Consider the following 24,079-nt stretch of genomic DNA (forward strand, 5'->3'; position numbering starts at 1 on the left):
CCTAGTTTGTCCCACCAAAAAACATATATAAATCATTTTGGTGTGAAAAGTAGCGATAAAGTTATTGGCAAATGAATGGGAGGGGTGTAAAATGTGAAAATGTCTCTGATTTTGGGTAATTTTGTGGTGGGGAGTGGATAAAATAAATACTGTAGACTCTCTCACTTATCTGGCACAGGCGCGGGGATTGGCTCAGGGCTGATTCTGGCCATGTTGGTGCCCCGGGCAATAGCCCACTTCAAGACAGCATGAGCCAAGTGCACTGACCTGGCAACTGGCCTCCAGAAGACAAGGGATTCCAGGCCAGAAGTTCCAGTATGATGTCCTCACTGGAACATCAATCCTTAAGGGGAGTAAAATGGGTGTCCACAATAGTGGTATTTGGGAAGTTAGAGGAAAGTTAGGGAAAAAAGTGTGCAGAGGCTTCAAGCTATGAAAAATATCATCCAGTGTATGGAGGCTTGCAAACCTATCAGCTGATGAATCTGATCCCATATTTCTGCATGAGGTCTGCTAAACATGAGCAACACCTCCAACCAGCCTACACCTCCATAACAACAGCTTAAAACCCATTTCCAGGAAACACAAAGCACTTGGCAAAGGTGATCAAATACCAGTTGCATACTATGTGGGGTGCAAGGGTGTAAGCTGCACTGGGTGACAACATGGAAAGGGTGACACATGGGCAGAATCGATCAAGGCTTTAGCTGGCAGGGCCAAGTAGCATTGGGGAGTCTGGAGATGCAGGGAGGGGGGCTGACATTTCTCCCTCCCTCTCCATAGATCCCCCTCATGTGTACCCCTGCAGAGTAGGATGCAGCAGTGCGGCTTGAGAGTGAATTTCACCTAATCCCGATGCAATCATGCTCCTCGGCAGCTGGGTACTCATTCTACTTCCTGTTTCCTGCATCTTACATAATTACATGCAACATGCAGAGATCAGGCAGGCAAAGAGCGATCAGCTGCCAAGGAGCATACTAAGCTGCAGGGGGCCAATGGAGAGGCTAGGAGGAATTATGTCACCTCCCCATCCCACAGGGTACCAATAGACCACCAGGCTAGCTATATGAGTATGGGGGTACCACCAGACTACCAGGGATGTAACATGGGGGTACCACTAGACCACCAGGGATGTAACATGGGGAGGTACCACTAGTGCACCACCCCCTTAAAAATTTGATGAGGAGTCGGGTGCCTGTAAATAATTAGCACAGAATGTCAAACACCCTTGGTACATAATTGATACTCCAGATCTCTTTACAATGCATCGGGCTGGATTACACATGCTAGATCAGGCATGGGCAAACTTGGCCCTCCAGCTGTTACGGAGCTACAAGTCCCACAATGCATTTGCCTTTGAGTCATGACTGTGGCTGTCAGACTCCTGCAATGCATTGTGGGACTTGTAGTTCCGTAACAGCTGGAGGGCCAAGTTTGCTCATGCCTGTGCTAGATTCTGTGCAGACTGGCTGAGAACTATCTAGCATAAGCAGGAGACTTTAGGCCCTTTTCCTGGCTAGCAGCACATAATGAGCTGTGAAGTCTGCTATGTCTTCCACACACCCTTCTGGTTTTTGAAAAAGCTCAACACTAATGATGTCATATCCGATTGCAATCAGGGACTGCTTGATAAAGTCGTCTGTCACCGGGAGGGCTGAGAACCTCACCGCCCCAACCGTATAGAAAGTATTCCCGAGAGCCCCGGCCAGCACCAGATGTCCTCCCGGCTTTAGCAGCGTACTGATATTATTCAGAGCGGCGATGTAATCTTCTTCATCTTTACACACACTTTCCAAGCACAGGCAGCTGAGGACGCAGTCAGCTTGCCCAAGCTCCACTGGATCGGTGGGGTTGCTCTTCAGAATATCGCACTTCAGGACCTGCGTGACGGCCCTTCTTAAACTGTCCTCCTTTTCTGCCCATGGTATTCTGGGAAACCGTGCAGAGAGAAAGAGAATTAGTCCAGACTGGAAATACATTATAGGAGTCTATACGCATCAAACATGACCTGAAAATAAACTGATGTAATAACCTGTATCTATCCTCCTACTCCTAAAATGACTTTTTGTAGGACCCTACAGTTTTTTTCCTCCATTTGATACAGTCCAAGAGCTACAATCTATGAACTATTGCCCATTATTAATCTATCGTGTTTCCCTAAAAAAATAAGACCATGGCCTCAATTTACTAAGCTTAAAGAGAACCCGAGGTGTGTTTAAAGAATGTTAGCTGCATACAGAGGCTGGATCTGCCTATACAGCCCAGCCTCTGTTGCTATCCCAAACCCCACTAAGGTCCCCCTGCACTCTGCAATCCCTCATAAATCACAGCCGTGCTGTGAGGCTGTGTTTACATCTGTAGTGTCAGTCTCAGCTGCTCCCCCGCCTCCTGCATAGCTCCGGTCCCTGCCCCCGCCCCTTCCCTCCAATCAGCAGGGAGGGAAGGGATGCAGGCGGGGACCGGAGTTCTGCAGGAGGCGGGGAGAGCAGCAGACTGACACTATAGAGATAAACACAGCCAGCTCTGACAAGCTGTTTGTCAGCAGCGTGGCTGTGATTTATGAGGGATTGCAGAGTGCAGGGGGACCTTAGGGGGATTTGGGATAGCAACAGAGGCTGGGCTGTATAGGCAGATCCATCCTCTGTATGCAGATAATATTCTTCAAACCCACCTCGGGTTCTCTTTAACTCCTGTCTTTAATAACTCCTCTGAGCTGTTTTACAGTTATCACAATTATATCACCGTGGTGATAACTGTAAAATAGCTCAGAAGAGTTATTAAAGGCAGGAGTTAAGCTTAGTGAATTGAGGCCCATGTCTTATATTTATTTTTTTCAAAAATATGTACTAGAGCTTATTTTCTGGGGATGTCTTATTTCTATGAACACACAAGTTCCTGTGCTGTGTGTCCTCCTGCCTTCCCCACTGTGCCGCCTCTTCCTTGCTGGATCTACCTCTTGTGTTGTGTCCCCCTCTGTCCACCTTGTACATTTAGTGTCTTCCTGGTATCCCCCTCTGTCCCTATGTCCTCCTCTATCCCCTGTGCTCCTGTTTCCTGTGTCCCCCTATGTCCTCCATGTCCTCACTGTATCTTCTGCTGTCCCACATGTCTTCTCGGTGCTCTCTGGTGTCCCCCTGCATCCTCTTCTTACTCCCAGATGCATAATGTGCTGTTTCCTTGTCCTTCGGCATCCTCTTCCCCCCCCCCCCCCCCAACTTCATGCCACTTTGTCCCCGAGCTTCAGCCAATACGGAAGAAGTTTAGCAAAGTGTGTTTCTATTGGAACAGATGGTCTTGAAGGAAGGACCATGGCTTGGTTATTGGGTCAAAATCTGCACTTGCTGAGTAGCAGCGAGACCATTGGCTCCAGTGATAACAAAAGTTGCCATACTTTTTTTCCCGTTACTGCCACTAGGGCTTACTTTCAGGGCAGGGCTTATATTATGAGCATGCTGATATACATGAATGTTTAACCCTTTCAGTAAAATAATATAATAAAAAAATGCAGCCATGCCCATGCTCTAGATTGATTCAAATTGGTCCGGTTGCTAAATGGTTCGTGAATTTTAGTTAATTATTTAAGTTCTGTCGCTGTACATGCAGATGCTGTAAGAGTAACCTACTATAAAACCTCATTGCTATGGTTCAAAAGAACCCAGACAAGGGTTGCAAGCATTTGTCAAGAAACAGCAAATAGTTTTCCGTGAGTTAAGCTCATTGAAGTCCTTTGGTGATCTAAAACCTTGATGAAAACTTTAGTAAATCACCTATTGAGGCTTTCACCATGGTGCTTCCGGATACCTACCTGCCCCCTTCCAGTTGGCACACATGCTTCAAAATTGGGCTCCAGTCAAATATTGTTGACTTATTCGATAACCATGCCTGAAACTCCTCCCGGTTCCTGTCAGTGAAGTCAGATACGATGATGTTCTTAAAAGCATTACAAGCCGATAGGAGATGATGGATGGAAGGACCAGTCCCTATATCGATTAGAGTCTCACCTTTTACGTTACCTGGCCAAAAAAAAAAAAATAGTCGAAGTGAAATTAATATTAAGGCTGCCATTGCTATCATGTTTAAAAACAAACCAGCAGATACCTGAATGGCATGTGGAAGTTTTGGCACCTCCTTGGTACACCCAGGCCCCACTTTTACATGTATGAAAACATCATATAGTTTACTGCATCATCAGCCATCGCCATACACAACACCTGCAGCCTGATTGGCTGAAGCCTCTTTCCCTCCTGTTTTCCCCTCCCACACCTCTGTTCCTCCCACCTATGATTGGCCAATATTTCTCATGCTGATACAATGCACTTTCTATAGTGAAGGGCGGGCAAATCAGGCAGAGGAGAATAGGGCAGGAAATTGCATTAGGTTTGGCTTCAAAATAGCCACAATTAAAATGGGAAATGCTAAGAAGGATTTTCTCTTTTTTTTTTTTTTTACTGTAGAAAAATCACTAAAATGTGGACAGTGCAATACATCGGAGCGGGGAAAAATGGCGCACAGCTCCGCTGGAACATTATGGCACTGCCATTCAATTTAATGTAAAACACTGTTTAGTGTAATTGCAACATTATGGCGCATGGCCGTTGTCATACTGGAAAAGGAAATTATGGTGCAAGGAAATCAGTTCACAATGTAAAATATATAGCACAGTGGTAAGGAACTGGACTTTGGTATTATTTTGTACAGGTTCAGGTTCAAATCCAGTCAATGCGTTTTTTTTTATTATTATTTATCGTCAGAGATGCGTTGCTATCTTTTCAGTAGTAGAAGATTTGTTTAAAAATACTTTTATGCAGTTTTGTGCTGTAAACAACTGCATAACGCATGCAAAGTTAAAAAGGAAGTGATACTCAAGTGAGAACGCAGATTAAGGATAAGAGACAAGGAGCCAGTGCCTGGGAACTGACGAAAAATAGCACTTACAAAAAACAGCATTCGTTTGCAGCCACTGTCTCTTCTCCTTATTCTGTGTTCCCACTTCCTTTCTAACCTTGCATACGTTATGCATCTGGAATATTTGTAGCACAAAACATAAAAGTATTTTTAAACTCATCTCACTTCGTAAATAACAGTGCATCTCTATCAAATATCTTTTATCACTTCATAAAGAGCAGTGCATCTCTATTAAATAAAGAAAAAAAAGTGACCTTCAAGGAGTTATCAGGGAAAAATTAACAAATGAGCTTTACTCACCTGGGGCTTTCTCCAGCCCCTTGCAGCCGACTGTCCCACGCTGTCACCTCTGCTCCCTGCCGCTGTCACGGTCTGCACACACGGTATTCAGGCCGACCCCGAGGTCGTCCTTACTGCAGCTGCACGAAGCGGCGCTGTCAATGCTGCGGGCAACATGACCATGATTGACAGCGGCGCTTCACGCAGCTGCAGTAAGGATGACCTCGGGGTAGGCCTGAATACCGTGTGCGGAGACCGGGACAGCGGCAGGGAGCAGATGTGACAGCGTGGGACAGTTGGTTGCAAGGGGCTGGAGAGAGCCCCAGGTGCGAGTAAAGCTCATTTGTTAATTTTTCCCTGATAACTCCTTTAAAGGACTCACAAAGTGACATGTGACATTATGAGATAGACATGTGTATGTACAGTGCCAAGCACACAAATAACCATGCTGTGTTCCTTTTTTTCCTTTCTCTGCCTGAAAAAGTTAAAAATCAGGTATGTAAGTGGCAATTCCTGTCCGGGTCGGGAACCGGGTCGGACTCTAGTGTAACCCTCACTGATTAGGAATTGCAGCAATAAAACACTTTTTTTTGTGGCAGTAAATGGCTTCTAAGAGCAGGAAAGAGATAAAAAAGGTCAATAGTTCATATATTTTAGCCCTGGCATACTTCAATTAATATTTCATGGAGAAAAGGCCATGAAACAGTAAAAGCTTAAAAAGTTGAGTTAAATATAAAATAAAACTGCGGGATAACTTTTTAAAAGTCATTTTTAGAAGGAGGAGGACAGATACAATTGTTTATCAGTTGTTTTTTTTTCCGCCTCGGATGTCCTTTAAACAGATTTGATCCTGCAAAATGTATTAAAGAGTAACTGTCAGGCTGCAGAAGCTAATTTAAACCTCTATTCTCCTGTGTTAAACAGTTTAGAAGGAAGCCCAAAAGCCATTAGTGAAGATAAAAATCTCAGTTACCTTTGATGTGTGCTTATCAGCAAGGCTGTTATTCTTAAGAAGACGCAAGCCGCATACCATACTGCAAAGCATTCTGGGGCTCTCCCCTCGGCTGCTAATGAGACGTTACAGCAGCTTGTAATTGCGTAGCAGTGATAAATCTCGGGCAGAGTACACTGCAGGAGTCCGCTATTGTTCCTAGCCACATGGCTCATTAATATTCACTGCACACTGTGTTGTTCAAGTACAAGCTTATCTGTGATCAGGAAGCAGGCAGGACATGACGACACATTTGACAGAAAAACATGGAGCCTGCCATGAGCTGTCAGGAGCATCTATCTCTGCATATACTATATACAAATTCTGTGAAATCCAAATGTGGACAGTAAAATGCATATGTAATGTAAGTACAGCCAATCTTTAGCTACTGATATATGTGTTTATTTTCTCTGAGACCTTATACCTAACAGCTCCTCTTTAAGTGCCTTACCACGGTGCTACAATCATTCTGCGCTTAACTGCTCTGACAATTGTTAGTTATTCTTACTAACCAATATTTTACATTGCACCATCTAGTGTTTTAAAACTAGACTGCATCCACTTCAAAACGGTAAATCGCTTTTTGTAATGTTGCCATATCGGTATCACCATGCGCCATTTTTTCCCGGTGCCTCTTTTGGATGTACTCCAATACATATGTTATGTAAGTAGAGCAAGTATTTATCGACTTATATATGTTTGGGTTTTTTTTCTGGGATAGTTTGGCTGATAGCTCCTCTTTAATGGTCTGCTGGCTAGGTGATATATTTAAATGTCCTTACAGCACTCTTCAAAGGAGATGCAAATGCATACACTTTACATATGAAGATATTTTGGAAACAGCAGATGGAATGTGTGGACAGTCTATGCGATATGCAAATGTCACCCCAGCACTCTCCAATGGAAATGAAATACAAGGCATCATTGGCGAAACTATAAAATCATGGGGCCCCAGCAAAACTTTGATGGGGCCCTCCAATGATCCCACCCCTTGCCTTGCATCCCCTTGGTGACCCTTACAGCCTCCTTGCCCATCTTGCAAGGGTCAGAAAACAAGTAGGTACATCGTAGTCTTCATACCCATGTATAGTGTAGCCATACACCTCATCTAAAGGAGGTAAGTAGTAGTTGGGGACCCCTTACAGCTCTGAGTTGCAGGGGCTGCTTCCTTGTAGTTATGCCCCTGGCATCAATAGTCTCTGAGTGACAGTGTAAAAAGCAAATTGTTTCTGATTGATTTTGCCATCGATTTTGCGTTAAGTATCCAAAATCGATCACAATCCGATCTGACCGTTTGGAAATGATCTGACGGAAATTGTACTGTGTGGACTATGCTTAAAAGCCTGTTCTGGCTGGCTCCGTCAGCAGCAAAAACAGATATCTTAGGTAAACTGGAAGCTTCTTGTATATTTACCTAAGATATCCGTACTTGCTGCTGACTGAGACAGCCTTACAGAACAAGCTTTTATCTCACACACAGAGAGGAGGAGAGGGGAGAAATAGCTGTTATACAGCTGAACAGAGAAGGACGTTTTTTTTTTTCGAAAGTGACTGCCAGGATCTATAAGAGGTGCTATAAATTATCCTATCCTGCCAGCCTTTGTAACTAGATACACTACCTAATATGTGTTGCTGTCACTGTATTTCTAAATTTCGCTGTAGTGCTTCTTTAAATGATCTTAAACTCTTTAAATGATCTTGAACTCTTGAACTCACAATGCCTCTGAACCAGTCTGGATCTATGCTGGGATTACACCATACAATTTTCTGGATTCTTCTGTAATGTTGGCAATACACGGGTCGATCCGGCAGCCGATTAGCCGCCAGATCGACTCCCGCCGCATCCCCGCTCGTCCGCGCGGATCGATTACCACTCGTCCCCGCCGGCGCTTCCTTATCAGCGCTCGATTCCCTGCCATTGTCCGCCGGCGGGAATCGAACGGGCGGGGGTCGAGCATCTTGATCGGGCCAGCTGAATATTATACGCTGGCCAGATCAGCTGGTCGATACACGGTACAGAAACGTACCGTGTATCCCCAGCATTAGATTTTTGTGTCAGATTTTCTGTTAGAATGCATAATTAGATTATTTTCTGTAGAGAATGGTCATTATCTCTGGTGCATTGTCTTCTGGTCATTTCCTGCTGAGTAGAACAATACCTAATTGCTCGGCAGATAGATGGTAAGATAGGTACATTTCCAACATGTTGAACTTAAGGTAGCCATACACTGGTCGATTTGCCATCAGATTCGCCCAACAGATAGATCCCTCTCTGATTGAATATGCTCAGAGAGGGATTGTATGGCTGCCTTTACTGCAAACAGATTATGAATCAATTTCAGCATGAAACCGATCACAATCTGTGGAGCTGCTGCTGCCTCCGCCCCCTGCCCGCCAGCTATGCATTACCTAATCTAGCCGGCGCGACTCCCATGGTCTCCGCTGTCTTCTTCTCCACGCTGGTCTCCGGTCCGGCTGGCTTGCTTTATTGAACTTCCTGTCCAGGGGAAGTTTAAACAGTAGAGGGCGCTGTACTGTTTAAACTTCCTGCCGGGACAGGAAGTTCAGTGAAGCTGCAGCCATGGAGCGGAGAAGAAGACAGCGGAGACCGGGGGAGTCGCGCCGGCCGGAACAGGTGATGGATCTCCTCTGTATTGCGTCAGTCGTCGGGGATTCAAACGCTGCTATTGGCGCACTCCCGACCCGCCGGCGATCGAGAAAAATCTTCTGCACGGACGGATCGACGGGAATCGATGGGAACGATTGATTTCGGATGGAAATCGATCGTTCTGTCAGCATTTGCGCAACGATTTCACAACAGATTCGATCACAGTGATCAAATCTGCTGTATATCGGCGGGAAAATCGTTAGGTGTATGGGCCCCTCTAGAGAATCTAACAGAAAAATCTAACAGAAAATTGTACGGTGTAATCCCAGCATTAGTTATGTGAGACACGAGTAAACAAAAGGTCTTATATGAGGAAAGGTGGGGGGAAAGGCTGCGCATCCCTAAACACATGTTGCAATTGAATGGTTAATCGCACAGGCATACACCGCCTCTGCCAGACTGAAAAATGCATGCCCTGCATCCAAGACAAGTGCTAACATTTATTAAACTAGGAGGAACTTTAGCTTCCAATATGGTTTGCATGCAAAGTATAGGGATGCGCAGCCTTTGCATCTGAATTGAATGCGAAGTGTGCAGAAAATTGATTTAGGTGCTGCACACTGAGCTGGTGATCATTTCAGATGCAGCCTTAGTGGTATGCGCTGGCGTTCTCCTCGCTGTTCAACCAAATGTAAGTTACACATTTTTATTTTTTTTTGCTTAGCTGCTCCAAAGGTTTTAAATGTAGGTTAGGTCACTTGCCCGGAGGTTTGCCTCACCGTGGCGCAAGTGTCTAGTATAATATACTTTGCATGCAAACCATATTGGAAGCTAAAGTTCCTCCTAGTTTAATAAATGTTAGCACTTGTCTTGGTTTATGCCTGTGCGATTAATCATTCAATTGCAACATGTGTTTAGGGATGTGCAGCCTTTCCCCCCACCTTTCCTCAGCTTTGTAACTATGTAACTGTCAGGTTAGCTGCTCCCAGCCCCTCCTCCTGAGTTTCCTGTTTGCATGATTGTAGTAGTAGCAGATTTGCATATGATTTGCATCTGAATTGATTACGAAGTGTGCATAAAATCTATTTAGGTGCTGCACACTGAGCTGGTGGTCATTTCAGATGCAGCCTTAGTGGTATGCGCTGGCGTTCTCCTCGCTGTTCAACCAAAAGGTCTTATATATTAATCATCAATCAGCTAACATCCTCTCAAGACCCTATTTGGATGTTTTGTTTCAATTAAGGCATCTTAAAGGGACCCTGAACAGAGGATAAAAATGGAATGTTTACCTTAGGCTTCCTCCAGTCCCCTGTAGCCCGCAAGGCCCCTTGGCGTCCTCTGGGTGCCCTCCGTTCTTCCACTCGTGGCTCCGGTATCACGTGACTTCGCCTGGGAGTCATGCGCAACTGCACATGCATGGCTCGATCACAGGACAATTGCCGTAAGCGTTCTGCACAAGCACAGTTCATTCTTTTGAGAACCACGCATGTGCAGAATGCTTACGACGTTGTGGGCGTGATCAATCTGGGCTAGAGGCACAGTTACGCATGTCTCCCGAAGTTGCACGCTATTGGAGATGCCAGCACGAGAATGGATATGACTTGGAGGACGCTGAGGGACTTCACAAGCTATAAAGGCTAGAGCAGGGGTGTCAAAATCAAATACAAAGTGGGCCGAAATTGTACACTGGAACCTAGTCACGGGCCCACCTCAATGTCTACTGGCCACCTTCCTTCCAAAGTTCCCTGGTGTCTAATGCCTCCCTCCAAACCCTATACAGTTCCCTGGTGTCTAGTGGTCCTACCTCCCCTATACAGTTCCCTAGTGTTTAGTGCTTTCCCCCTACCTCCCCATATGGCTTCCCTGGTGCTCTAGGGCTTCACCTTCAATACAGCTTCTCTGCTGGTCTAGAATGGGCTAAACATAAAATGAAGTGGGTAAACCACTTGAGGGCCAAATGTAATGGCTCTGAGGGCCAGATTTGGCATGTATGGGCTAGAGGAAGCCCCATGTAAGTTCAAATTCCATTTTTATTCTCTGTTCAGGGTCGCTTTAATGACCTGTATTTACTTGATTCCAAAAAATCTATGTATCCCCTTTCAATGTATTTTTATATAGCTGTGTGCTCCATCAACTTGTCAGCATACAGGATTAGAGTCTGATGAAGGCAGAATAGCTAAAGGCTTACTGCTATTTTTTTAAGTTAGCCAATAAACGGTATCATCCTGATTCAAAACTTTTACTGATGGCTAACCACGGTATAATACAGCTTCTCATCTCTGTCCCCTTCCAGCAGCGCACATAATGACAGATGCCACTAGGGGGTGACATAGAGATGAGACGCTGCAACAGGTGAATATTCATGCTGCAGATCTGCTGTTCCACCACATCCCAAACACCTGCTGTCCAGGCGTATACTGCCACTAGCAAACAGTGCAACGAGGAGTTTTGCATTCAAAGAGAACAACAAGCAATTCCAATAGGTAATCTTAGCAATATAGCATAGTAAGAACTAAGGGCGATGCTAGACCCAAAGATCAGTGGCACGTGCCCCGGATCTATTCTGAGGTGCCCCGGATGTCAGGCTGTTGGTAGCAATACTCCTCTTCACCCAGCACCCTCCCCCCCCCCCCCCAATTGATGCACTACAGCTCCTTGCATGCCCCCATTGAGGCACCACAGCACACAGGATATCGTCATAGTGGCACTACAGCTCCCAGCATACCCTCATACAGCTGATGGGCTTCTATGGGGGCATGCTGGGAGCTGTGGTGCCTCAATGGCCGGCATGCTAGGTGCTGTGGTACCTCAATGGCGGGCACTGGGGGGACTGCCAGACGGAGCAGTGCTTTTCAGCGCTGCTAGATTTGGGCGCAAACGGCGCCTCCATAGACTACAATAGGAATTACTCCTATTGCAGCGCTCAGTGAGTAACGTCGGAGCCGTCAGCAGACGGAGCCGAGCTTGCTTAAAAACATAATAATTCGGCCTCCAGCAATCGCTGGAAGCCGGATTATTTCATTCCCCCACTATCCATGGCGGCCTGGAGGGGGAATAGTAATTAAATCGGCCCGGACTTGTGCAGAAGCAGGATCAGCCATATACCGCTGTATCCTGCGCCCAAGTCTACCGGCGCCGATTTCAAATGTACTCCTGCCAGACAACCTGGAAGCAGGCCAGCCCGCCGAGCAAAAAGCCAGACCAGCCAGCACAGTAGCCAGGTAACCCTGCTTAGTTACACTACTTATATTTGTTTTTTTTGTCATTTTGCTGGGCAGGCCTACTTAGGCCGCTGTTAAAGAGACTCTGAAGCGAGAATAAATCTCGCTTCAGAGCTCATACTTAGCAGGGGCATGTGTGCCCCTGCTATAACGCCGCTATCGCGCCGCTAAACGGGGGTCCCTTCACCCCCAAACCCACCCCCGCAAGACTTGGTCGTAGTCTTGGTCGTTCCTGGAGGCAGGGCTTACGGCTGCAGCCCTGCCTCCAGTCGCATCTATCAGACGCGCATCGCCGCCTCTCCCCCGCCCATTCTCAGTGAAGGAAGACTGAGAGGGGCGGGGGAGAGGCGGAGATACGCGTCTGACAGACGCGCGTGGGGCAGGGCTGCGGCGGTTAGCCCTGCCCCAATGCGAAATCGCTCCCCCGCTTTACAGAGGGGATTTGGGGGTGAAGGGACCCCCGTTAAGCCGCGGGATAGCGGCGTTTTAGCAGGGGCACACATGACTCTCTTTAAGTTCATGTAAATTTGGCTCCATATTGTGGTGCATGGCCACACCCATTTTTCAGCTGCAGTTCCTAAAAGTGCCCCGAATCTCTTCGGATCCTAGCAATGCCCCTGGTAAGACCAACAACAATGAAACATTTGTAAAGCACTTTTCTCCCGTAGGACCCAAAGCACACAAGATTGTCTCACATCAGTACATAGCGATGTGTAGAGATGGCCTGAACTGTTTGCCCAGCAAATAGGTTGCACCGTTGCAGTGAACAACACGTGTTCGCATCCGCGTCTGTTTGCTAACATATGACTTGTTTGATTCGCCCCCTATAAATTATAATGGAGCCAAAAATTGACCCCTCCCCCTGAGTCAGCAGATACATGGTAGCCAATCAGCTATCCCTCCCACCTGGTCATAAATGCCCGACTAAACTGTTGGCTTTTCAGTTTTGATTTAAACGTGTCCAGGGTTGGAGCTGTCTTGATTAAGTTTGGCAAGGCATTCCACAGGGTAGGGACAGCATGACAGAAATCTCGGGCTCCAAAGGTTTTTAGTTGGACTCTGGGGGTGGTCAAGTGAATGCACATGCAGAACCTAGGGTTTTTTTGTTTATTAATAAGCAACCGTTACTAAGTAGCAATTTAAGGAACTTTCTTGGCCAGCCATCTGGTAGAAGGAATCAGAGAAAAAGATGGGAGAGAAAGGAAGAAAAGGATCAAAAGGGAGGAGAAAAAGTCAAAGGGAGAGCGAGTAGCTTGACTCTAGGCAGCAATGTGCAGGGGTGCAGCTTGGTCCAAGCAAACCAAGTAGCTGTTTGGGGCCTCACCCACAGACAGGGCCTCCCATGCTGTCACGGTCGCACTGTCTGTAAAAGCACCACAGCACCCAGAATGCCCACCATTAAAGAGACTCTGAAGCGAGAATAAATCTCGCTTCAGAGTTTATATTCAGCAGGGGCATGTGTGCCCCTGCTAAAACGCCGCTATCACGTGGCTAAACGGGGGTCCCTTACCTCCCAAATCCCCTCCGTGGTGCCCGGGGATCTCTTCCTGATTGAGCCAGGGCTAACCGCTGCAGCCCTGCCTCACGCGCGTCTGTCAGCGTGTATCTCCGCCTCTCCCCCACCCCTCTGTCTTCCTTCGCTGAGAGGGGCGGGGGAGAGGCGGGGATGCGCCGCTGATAGACGGCGCTGAGAGGCAGGGCTGCAGCCGTTAGCCCTGCCTCAACAGCAGCAAAATCTACGACCACGTCGGTCGTAGATTTTGCAGGGGGGGATTTGGGGGGTAAGGGACCCCCGTTTAGCCGCGGGATAGCGGCGTTTTAGCAGGGGCACACATGCCCCTGCTGAATATAAGCACTGAAGCGAGATTTATTCTCGCTTCAGTGTCTCTTTAGGGCAGCACAGCTGCTTGGGGGACATCCGGGGCACCCCAGAATCGATCTTTTGGGCTAGCAGCACCCCTGATCACTTCCATTTGGGAAATCCTCTCCACCCTAGTCCACCACTGCAAAACAGTTGGAGGCAGGGCCGGATTTCTGGGAAGGCTAGAAAAGGCCACGGCCTAGGGCGATAAAATCAGATAAGATAAGAAGGGCGGCATGACTTGGAGAGAGAAGAGGTCATATGTCAAAGTAAATCATCTCTTCTGGTCCCGCAGCACAGCCAGCCAGCACCCTGCTCTGCACTATTAGCTGAATTCCAGAGTTCCCCAATCCCTGCTTCTCTCTCTCACATTTCCTGGTGTGTTATAACAATCAGGATCTGTCATAACTGTCACCTGATAATCTGTATAATGGACATACAGATCAATGTGAGAAATACCAGAGATTTACATTACAAAGCAGATAGAACTAAGCTCCGCTGAGTTTTAATGCAGGCAATCAAACATCAGTGAGCTCTGCTAGTTTCTAATCTTCACCTCTTTTACAGCTTTGACACTGACCCCAGCAGTCATTAATTACTTTAACCCTAATTTATGTTTCTCTTTTTTTCCCCCCTAGCTAGCAGTGATCTCGTCTGCTTCAGTTAACTCTTTCCTGGCTCATTTTCTGTCCTTCAGCTCCACCATCTATGTGAACTGCTTCAATGAAAATGCTGTTTGCTTCCCTTTCATTGCTAAACTGTCACTTTAAAGGGGAACTGAAGAGAGAGGTGTATGGAGGTTGTCATGTTTATTTTCTTTTAAGCAATACCAGTTGCCTGGCAGCTCTGCTGATCCTCTGCCTCTAATACTATTAGCTATAGTCCCTGAACAAGCATACAGCAGATCAGGTGTTTCAGTGGTTCAGACTTTAAAGTCAGATCTGACAAGACTAGCTGCATGCTTGTTTCTGGTTTTATTCAGATACTACTGCAGAGAAATAGACCAGCAGGGCTTCCAGGCAACTGGTATTGATTAAAAGGAAATAAGCATGACAGCCTCCATATACCTCTCTCTTCAGTTCCCCTTTAAAGGACACCTGAGCTGTTACTACCTCTATGCTAGTGTGTATGGTTTGGAATCCTTCTGCTTTCCTGTAGCAGTAGAGCATTGTCCCATCTTAGCCATCAGCAAAAGCAGAGAGTTGTGAATCAGGATTATACTATTTATTGGCTTAAAAGAAAAAGAGTAAGCTTTCTGCTAATAAACCTTCTTCAGACTTTGTTCCTGTATACTGTCTATATGTTAGAGTACACCACCATATGTACCATATGTACATTCAACATTCAAAAGAGATGCATAGATTTTTCAGCAAATATAAATACATGTCATTCAGATGCTTTAAAGTGGAGATGAACTCTTGCACAGGACAGAAGGAAAACAGAGAATGTACCATGTATGTATTTAGAGAGCCTGTCTAATTCCCCCTCCTCTGTGTCTAATCACAAGTTGTAATTTATCTCTACACTGTGTCACCTGACTGCCACAACATCTAAGCTCATTTGAAAGCACGGGATGTTAAAATTATGTATGCTTCCATAAAAGCAGGAAGTCGACACACTGCAGATTTATTGCAGGATTTGTACCAACTGTAACAAAGAAATGTTTTTATTTAAAAGGTTATGTTGTTGCGTATCTTTTAGAGCAGAGAGGAAGTTCTGAGTTCAGGTCCACTCTAATTACAACAGAACATCCAAAGTGGGTCTTGACAGGATGTTTGCTACTTACCTGTTCTCTGTTTTGGATGGGCTTCTCTCCATTGCACTGCCCTGCCACCTGTTTGTGGCTCCAACTGCAGCCAGTCTCACAGAGGACAAAGAAGCTGTGCATGCTTTGGTCACTCGAGTCGCGGTCCTGTAATTTCCCGCTCCTGCCCATGGCCAGTACAGTGTTACGCATTCTTGACAAGTACCGGTCATACATCAGCGTCATTTCTCAAGTTTGCATGCCCAGAACACTATTGGCTGCTGTGCACATTCGGGCAGGAGCGCAAATTACAGGAATTATTTGTTGAATGCGGGGCAGAGCAACACACCTAAAATGAGCCCATTCAAACCAGTGATCGCTAGTCAGTGTTGGACAAAATATTTTTTTTTTTTGGGGGGGGGGGCGCTTGGTGACAGCAGGCCTAGGGCACTGGAAAGTACAAATCCGGCCCTGGTTGGAGGTTGTTTCCATAATGCTGGAATGGTTGCTCTGGCTGCTCTCACCAGGTGGACCAGGATGGATTTCTTGTAAACTTTCAGAGAGAGTGAGCTACAGTGGAGGAGAAACAACTCATTGGTCAGGGGGACCTGTATAGATGATATCTCTACAACCCACCTATGAACTGCTTTCCAGAACTTTCCAGAACTCACGTAAAGCTGTGCACGTCCAGAAAGTATGTAGCAATTCGGCCCCTGTGGAGCCACAGAGCCAACAGTTATCTGCTATCCCTACCAAAAATTTACTACCGGCATTTTTTACCACAAAGTTGGCACCACAAGGACCAGCAATGGAAGACTTTCAAGTTGGATCTTTATTTACATGAATTGTGAACGAAACTTAAGGTGGACAAACATCAGGCGAGCAAGTGCATGCCTGACTGACAAAATGACCAATTTAGGGATGAAAATTGGTCGCATTGTCGATCGCACATGCTGCAAGATGTTGGGCCGAGGTTGGTTGGGTGTGCGGCGCTACGGCAGCTGTTTTCAGAACGAGCGACGAAATGATGAAACCCCTGCAGTTGCCGCCGTAATGTATAAATGTGCCTCCCGTGTGTGCATTTATACATTACCTGTCCTGTGGCAGCCTCCGCGCAGTGTCCTTCAATCCCCCTGGGTCCTAATAGCCACATACACGTTGGCGGCGTATAGAATCTGACCTCAGACGCTATGTGCCGTCATCATGTATGCAGCTGTTAGAACTCGGAGAGATGGACAGACACAACGCGGAGGATGCCACAGGACAGGTACTATATAAATGCACACACAGGGAGAACATTTATACATTGGGGGAAGTGGCAGTGCGGACACGGCGGGCTCAGCCGATTCCCTGAAGATTTCATGCTGAAATTGGACGGGAATTGGCCTGTAGTATATGGACAGCTTCGACAAAGAGACAAATTTATCTCTAATCAGATTCAATTAGAGATAAATTTGTCTCTTTGTCAAATCTGCCCATAATATCCAGGTGTATGGCTACCTTTAGCCGACATCCGTCTACACTCATAGATGTAAGCCTGTTAGTTCACACAGGCTGAGGAATACGGGATCAGTGAATAATGGCGCCCAGCGCCTATGCATACAAATGGCGCCGCATTAAAAAGATACGCTTATCGATATTTATCGTTAGTACTGCATAATAATGGCGCACAGGGAAAAAAGAAGAAAAACGGCACACACTAACGTTATTTATCAATAGTGGCACACACTAACGTTATTTATCAATAGTGGCACACACTATTGTTATTTATCAATAGCGCCCTACATAAGCCAAACTGCAGACGTTATTTAACTGCAAAGCGGTGAATGGATTTAATGTAACACTGTCAAGGTTAGGGTTGGGCACCACTGGGGGGTCTTAGGGTTAGGCACCACCAGGGGGGTCTTAGGGTTAGGCACCACCAGGGGGGTCTTAGGGTTAGGCACCACCAGGGGGTCTTAGGGTTAGGCACCACCAGGGGGGTGGTTAGGGTTTGGCACCACCAGGGGGGTCTTAGGGTTAGGCACCACCAGGGGGGTCTTAGGGTTAGGCACCACCGGGGGGTCTTAGGGTTAGGCACCACCAGGGGGGTCTTAGGGTTAGGCACCACCAGGGTGGTCTTAGGGTTAGGCACCACCAGGGGGGTGGTTAGGCACCACCGGGGGGGTTTAGGGGTTAGGGATAGGTACAGAGAGGGTTCTGTGTGTTAACGCTAAATAACAATAAGGCTTTAACGCTAAATAACAATAAGGCTTTAACGTTAAATAGCGATAAGTGGCAAATGGATTAGCGGCAACACTGTGCGCCATTATTCACAGGCGCCATTTTCAGATGGATGCGAGGAATACGCGCGCGCGCGCGCTGAGAGGCAGAACCCTTCATGACAAACAAGGAGGGATCAGCTGACCAGGTTGGTCAGCTGACCTCAAAGCAAGTGGCTATTGGTTGATCGCTGATGGGTGGCGCCGGAGAGCGCCGCACTATATATAGTCACTGCTGGTCAGTCTCAAGTTGTCTGCCGTTGCGAACACTACGTGGAAGCACTCAGACCTTAGTCAGATCCTACAGTGTGTTAGAACCAGAGGACCTGGGAATTCACACTGAGCCAGATTACTTCTGTGTATTATTGTGTTATACTTCAGAATAGTTCCAGGGTGTTGAGACCACGGACCTCACACCCATGATTAGGGACTTTGTGTTATCATTCTGTTATACTCCACACTAGTTCCAGGGTGTCGAGACCACGGACCTCACACCCAAGACTTGGGATATTGTGTACCATCATATTATACTTCAGACTAGTTCCAGGGTGTCGAGACAACGGACCTCACACCCAAGACTAGGCATTGTTTGATATCTGTTATGACCTACTGCTCTTCTGACTATCCCTCTGCTTTCTGATTCGGTACCTACGCATATCTGATTCTGTTGCCAACCCTGCCTGCCTTTGGATACCGAATCAGCCTTCTGTCTCTGTACCTTGCCTGTCCGTGTGTTGCCGACCTGGCTTGCCCAAACTACAGAGCTATCTCTCCCTTTAGAGATAGTCTCCAGACCTGCTAGTGACATCCACCTTTCAGGTGTCACTCACTCACAGGTTCTTCCTACCTTCAGCCTGGGACTCCACCCCTTTGGAGGCCTCAGGCTGTTGGACGGTTTTTGTACTTCCCAAAAGGCGATATCGCCCATACTGCCAGAGACCACCTGCTCCTCGGGTGGTCTTACTCAAAGTCATTACTGTTGCACCAAACACTCACATTACAAAGGTGTCCAGAGGTTAGTTATACTTAGATTATTGGTGATTCTGCAGATCATCAATAATCAGGTATAATCTGTATTCTTGGTGATACTGCAGATCACCATTAATCAGATTCTCTCTGTGTGCTGACACTGATCGTTACAATCTGCCAGTTTCGGGCAGATTGGACCGCGCACAGATTGGGAATTGAGAACAGGAGCGCCCTTCAACATGAATATTGCTGTTTTTGAGTTGAAACATTCAAGGAGCCTTTGTGAGTAAGCGTCCAGTGGGCCTGCCACTGCTCATCTGAAAAGGTCTTGGCTAATGCCGTCTCCTATTTAAAGGATACCCGAACTGACATATAACATGATGAGATAGACGTGTATGTACAGTGCCTAGCACACAAATAACTATGCTGTTTTCCTTTTTTTCTTTCTCTGCCTGAAAGAGTTAAATATCAGGTATGTAAGTGGCTGACTCAGTCCTGACTCAGACCGGAAGTGACTACAGTGTGACTCTCACTGATAAGAAATTCCCATTTTTACCTCTTTCTTGCTCTCAGGCTAGGAAAGTGTTTTATAGTTGGAATTTCTTATCAGTGAGGGTCACCCTGTAGTCACTTCCTGTCTGAGTCAGGACAGAGTCAGCCACTTACATACCTGATATTTAACTCTTTCGGGCAGAGAAAGAAAAAACGGAACACAGCATAGTTATTTGTGTGCTAGGCACTGTACATACACATGTCTATCTCATCATGTCACATGTCAGTTTGGGTATCCTTTAAGGACACCCAAGGCAAAAAAAAATGAAACAAACTATTGTATCTATCTTCCTTCTCCTAAAAATGACTTTTTAAGATATTCTACAGTTTTATTTTATGTTTAAATCTACTTTTTAAGTTGTAACTGTTTTATTTTTGCTCAATGACACATTCATTGAAGTATGTTAGAGCTAAAATCTATGAACTATTGACACTTTTTTGTTTATCTCTTTCCTGCTCTCAGAAGCCATTTTCTGCTAGGAAAGTGTTTTATAGTTGGAATTTCTTATCAGTGAGGATCTACACTGTAGTCACTTCCTGTCTAAGTCACTTCCTGTCTAAGTCAGGACTAAGTCAGCCACTTACATACCTGGTATTTAACTCTTTCAGGCAGAGAAAGAAAAAAAGGAGCAGAGCATAGTTGTGTGCTGGCCACTGTACATACCCATGTCTCATCATGTCACATGTCACCTCGGGTATCCTTTAAGTTTGGTATGGGATAGGATTTGGGCTGTGAATGTATATCAAAAGTTCCCCGAGAAGGTATATTGTGTTTGTGGGAGTCACTCGCCAAGAACAGGGGCGAAAGAGGTGTCAGATTTCTGCAAAACTGGGACTTGTGGGCAAACGAGGAATTGAGGATGTTAGACTGTCCAGGAAATTATGAAAAATTGCCAACTGGTGTTGATCACAGAAAATATAACCGGTAGTTCAAAACACCTAACAGGACTTCTGTCAAGAGGCCAGGTTGGATCCGTGGAATCATGCTGTTGACATTGTGACCCCACCATATGTGTGCCTGTTCCTTACTCTTTAGTCACTTGGGTACTTATGGTGGCCCTGTGCCCATTGCTCCCATCATCTTTTTTTTCTGGCTGACAGGAGGCTAACCCTTCATTATTTGACACATTGCAGGTTCCGAGATGTTTTTCTGCTCACCACAGCAGGACCTGACTTAACATAACCTTATTGCCAGCTCAAACCCGTCTGACCGCTCTCCTCTGATCTCTCTCATCAACATGGTGTTTCCGCCCCCCTGAACCACCACTCACTGGACATTTCCATTTTTTGCTTCATTCTGAGTAAACTTTACAAACAGTTGTGTAAGAATCCCTGGAAATTACAAGGTTAAAGAAACATTCAAAGCAGATTATTATGCACCAGCCATGGTTAACTTCACTGAGGTCACAATGTTTCCCCAATGTACCTAATGTCGAAATGACAGATCCTGTCAATGATGAGGTAGCGCGGTTAAATACTCATCTGTCCTGACTTCACAGGTGATGCTCCGCCTCCCTCCTCAGCAGTGCAATTGTAGCCATGTTTCTGAAGACTGACGAAGCTCTTCGGATACCTCTGTCTGCGTTGCCACGGCATGCCCCAACCTAGGGAACCACCAATTAGGCCACAGCTGCTGAGCTGGAAGCAGGCCATGGCAACACAGATGGGTGTGGTCAGAGCCTCAGTGGGAAACTTGGAAAAAATTTGCAACCTGGAGGAATGACGCCAGGACAGGTAAGTATTTAACCCTAATGAGAATCCAATGCTCCATCAATTAGACTGAGCCTATCATTACATTTTGACCTTAGGTACTCTTTGAAGTGGCCATACACAATACAAATCAATTTTCCAATTTTTTTTATAAAAAAAGATTGATTGTATAAGAAATTTAGAGGGTTTTTTTCTATTGAGAAAAAACAATACATTTTTTCATTGTATGGGCTAAAAATCTGATCAGATGTGTTGAAAAAAAGAATCAGATAGAAAAATATAAACACTGAACTTTTTACTCATTTGCTTGGTTTGTGGAAAATTGATCAGAAGTGTATGGTATATTGGTTTGATTTTTCTGATTATTTGATCGATAGGAAAACCTGAAAGATTGAAATGTGTATGGCCATCTTACATCTTTGAGATGACCATTAACTAAAGCCCCTTACCTGTATCTGCATAATTTTATGCAATGCATTGCTGCTAGTTTAATTAAGTAATTCTAAATTCATGAATGAGTCTGCTCCTAGTCAGGGATGTAAGCCAGGCCCCCAACAGAGATCTGTGCAAGTTGTATTAGAATAGTTTTATAAAATGAATAGACTCTAGACAGGACCATTTCTAGGCATAGGCTGTCAGGGCGGAGGACTGGGGTGCACTCTAGTATACAGTGCACGATACTGCCCTCTCTACATTAATGACATTCTGTTTCAGGCAGTCTGTAGTGCACAGCACAGTATATTACAGTGTTCCCATAATGCATCCCAGCTTCCCAGTTTCCTCTGTAGTCAGGGCCGGCGCTACCATAGAGGCAAAGGGGGAAACCTCCCCATGGCCCCAGAGCCTAAAGGGGCCCCTAAGGTGTTCCTCCATCTTAATTGTTGCTCCATGGGACCTTTGCAGAGTCTTTGGCAGAGTAGCATACCACCTGTGTTGGACTGCAGATGAGACACTACACTGCCAAAGACTCTGCAGGGGCCTCAGGGAGAACAGTTAAGTTAGAAGGTGATTGGGAAGGAGGATCAGCAGCCGGCTCAGGGGCCCAGGAGGGAATTTTGGCTGCAATGAAAGGCCCTTAATGTCACTTTATGGTCGGTGGGGGCCCCAGGCTAATTTTGCCCTGGGGCCCCATTGTTACTAGAACCGGACCTGTCTGTAGTGTAATTCTTGGCGGATTCTATTGCAGTTCTCATAGTTGAATGCATCCTGCTTGTCCTCTCCCCCCACCCATTCCATCTATATATATATATATATATATATATATATATATATATATATATATATATATCATTTTTTGTGGGGTGGAGTGCCCAGGTATCCTTGCTTGTGGTGCCACAGGGGCCAGAAATAGACACACCGTAGAGACGCAGGATGTATGTTTGCTTATTCAGGGACATAAATCAATAATTTGCATATCTGCTCACTGACAAGTGATGCATCATGGAAGTGCCATCTTGCCCACAAAGTTGAATAATTTAAAATATCTTTTTATATGTTTAAAGAAGGATAATATATTATATATAAATATTACATAATGTAAAAGGAACAAGAAATGAGAGAGAGATGGAGGCTGACATACTGTATACGGTAGTAAAACAAGAGTAACAGAGGCGCCAACAAGGATAAAATCATTAAAATCCGCTTAAAAGGAGGGAAGTAGGTGGACTCCCCTCCCTCAGGTACAAAATGTCCGGACAATAAGCCGTTATAAATAACAGTAATATTTACTGGAAACTCTCCAGGTATGCAACGCGTTTCACGGGCCAATGTTTCCCGCTTTGTCAGGCAATCAATTTGGAGAAACACAGCAATGGTCAATCTCTGAGCCAAGCGCCTCTGTATACTGTTTACTGTATTTCTTTTTAAACCATGCAAATTGCCTGGCTGTCCTGCTGATACTCTGCCTTTAATACTTTTAGCCATAGACCCTGAGCAAGCATGCAGATCAAGTGCTCTAACTGACGTCTGACTAGATAAGCCACATGCTTGTTTCATTCAGGCACTACTGATGCCAAAACGATCAGCAGGACTGCCAGGCAACTGGTATTGTTGACAAGGAAACAAACATGGCAGCCCCCCATCCGCCTCTCGCTTCAGGTTCTCTGTAAGTTTATTGCATTGCTGAAGGCAAGCAGTAGACAAAGACAATAATGACTTTTACCTGAATTGAAAATTTGAGCCAGGTTCTTGAGTATGAAGTGCAGAAGATCGTCTCCCATGCTGTCACCAGCCAACCGAAAATATGTTTCCAGGTAAATCTTGGGGTCAAAAAACTTTTGGTAGTGGTCCGGTCCAGTGAAGCCAGACATCGTGATCTCTGTTTAGTTGCCTTCTGGACCTCTTACACGGGACTGGACGACTTGGATCCACCAAAGGTTCCTCCACCAAATGATCTTCTATGCCTTAGGCCAGGCAAAAAACAGCGTAAACAGGAGAACGATTATGTGCTCTTCAGTCTAATAAAAGAGCTGCTTCTCCTTAGGACCAGCTTGATTGGTTAGGCATATTATAGACATACATGAAATCTTGAAGATATATCTAGAGCGTAGACCCTAAACAATTTTGCAAAGCCACCAAAGTTTCCTTGGAGTTGTCAAACTTGGTTCTGTAAAACGTTCACACAAGCAGAAGGTTTATGTGTCACCTGGCTCTACCAGGAACTAGAAATACAGCTACAGGAGTATAGTATCTACTAGGCATTTGATTAGGATAATACTGCTACTCAGCAGCAATATAATTGGTTAAACATTGTTTTGTGAGTACCGTATATGATACGTCTACATCTATAATGACTGGGCAGGGAAAAAATGCAAACTATTCCTGTAGGCTTTAGAAAAATATCTACATGTCAGAGCTAGTAATCATTACCATCTGAATAAACAAGAAACTCAGATAAAAAGGACAAGGTGAACTGACAAATTTAGCGTGCGAATGATCAGGGCTCGCAGAGTTCAGCAAACAAAGGAAAATTCAAGTTT

The 24,079-nt window shown here is 45.6% G+C and overlaps 1 protein-coding gene across 1 annotated transcript; it reads right to left on the minus strand.

The window, feature by feature from the left end:
* Nucleotides 1-1,499: 1,499 nt before the first annotated feature.
* Nucleotides 1,500-23,428, minus strand: LOC137540941 (nicotinamide N-methyltransferase-like). Its single transcript, XM_068262116.1, has 3 exons — nucleotides 23,263-23,428; nucleotides 3,806-4,013; nucleotides 1,500-1,929 (listed from the first exon to the last, which is right to left on the minus strand). The coding sequence occupies exons 1-3, from the start codon at nucleotides 23,408-23,410 to the stop codon at nucleotides 1,500-1,502; spliced, it is 786 nt and encodes a 261-aa protein (XP_068118217.1). The 5' UTR covers nucleotides 23,411-23,428.
* Between the last annotated feature and the right edge of the window lie 651 nt (nucleotides 23,429-24,079).

The sequence above is a fragment of the Hyperolius riggenbachi genome, chromosome 12 (genome assembly GCF_040937935.1).
Source record: "Hyperolius riggenbachi isolate aHypRig1 chromosome 12, aHypRig1.pri, whole genome shotgun sequence".
Lineage (NCBI taxonomy): Eukaryota > Metazoa > Chordata > Amphibia > Anura > Hyperoliidae > Hyperolius > Hyperolius riggenbachi.

What these genes read in the sequence shown, in the direction of transcription:
- LOC137540941 (XM_068262116.1), bottom strand. Translation starts at nt 23,410, where the DNA reads ATGTCTGGCTTCACTGGACCGGACCACTACCAAAAGTTTTTTGACCCC. An exon ending in GGCTCAAATTTTCAATTCAG is followed by an intron (nt 4,014 to 23,262) that starts GTAAAAGTCATT and finishes TTTTTTGGCCAG; the next exon opens with GTAACGTAAAAGGTGAGACT. An exon ending in TGCCAACTGGAAGGGGGCAG is followed by an intron (nt 1,930 to 3,805) that starts GTAGGTATCCGG and finishes ACGGTTTCCCAG; the next exon opens with AATACCATGGGCAGAAAAGG.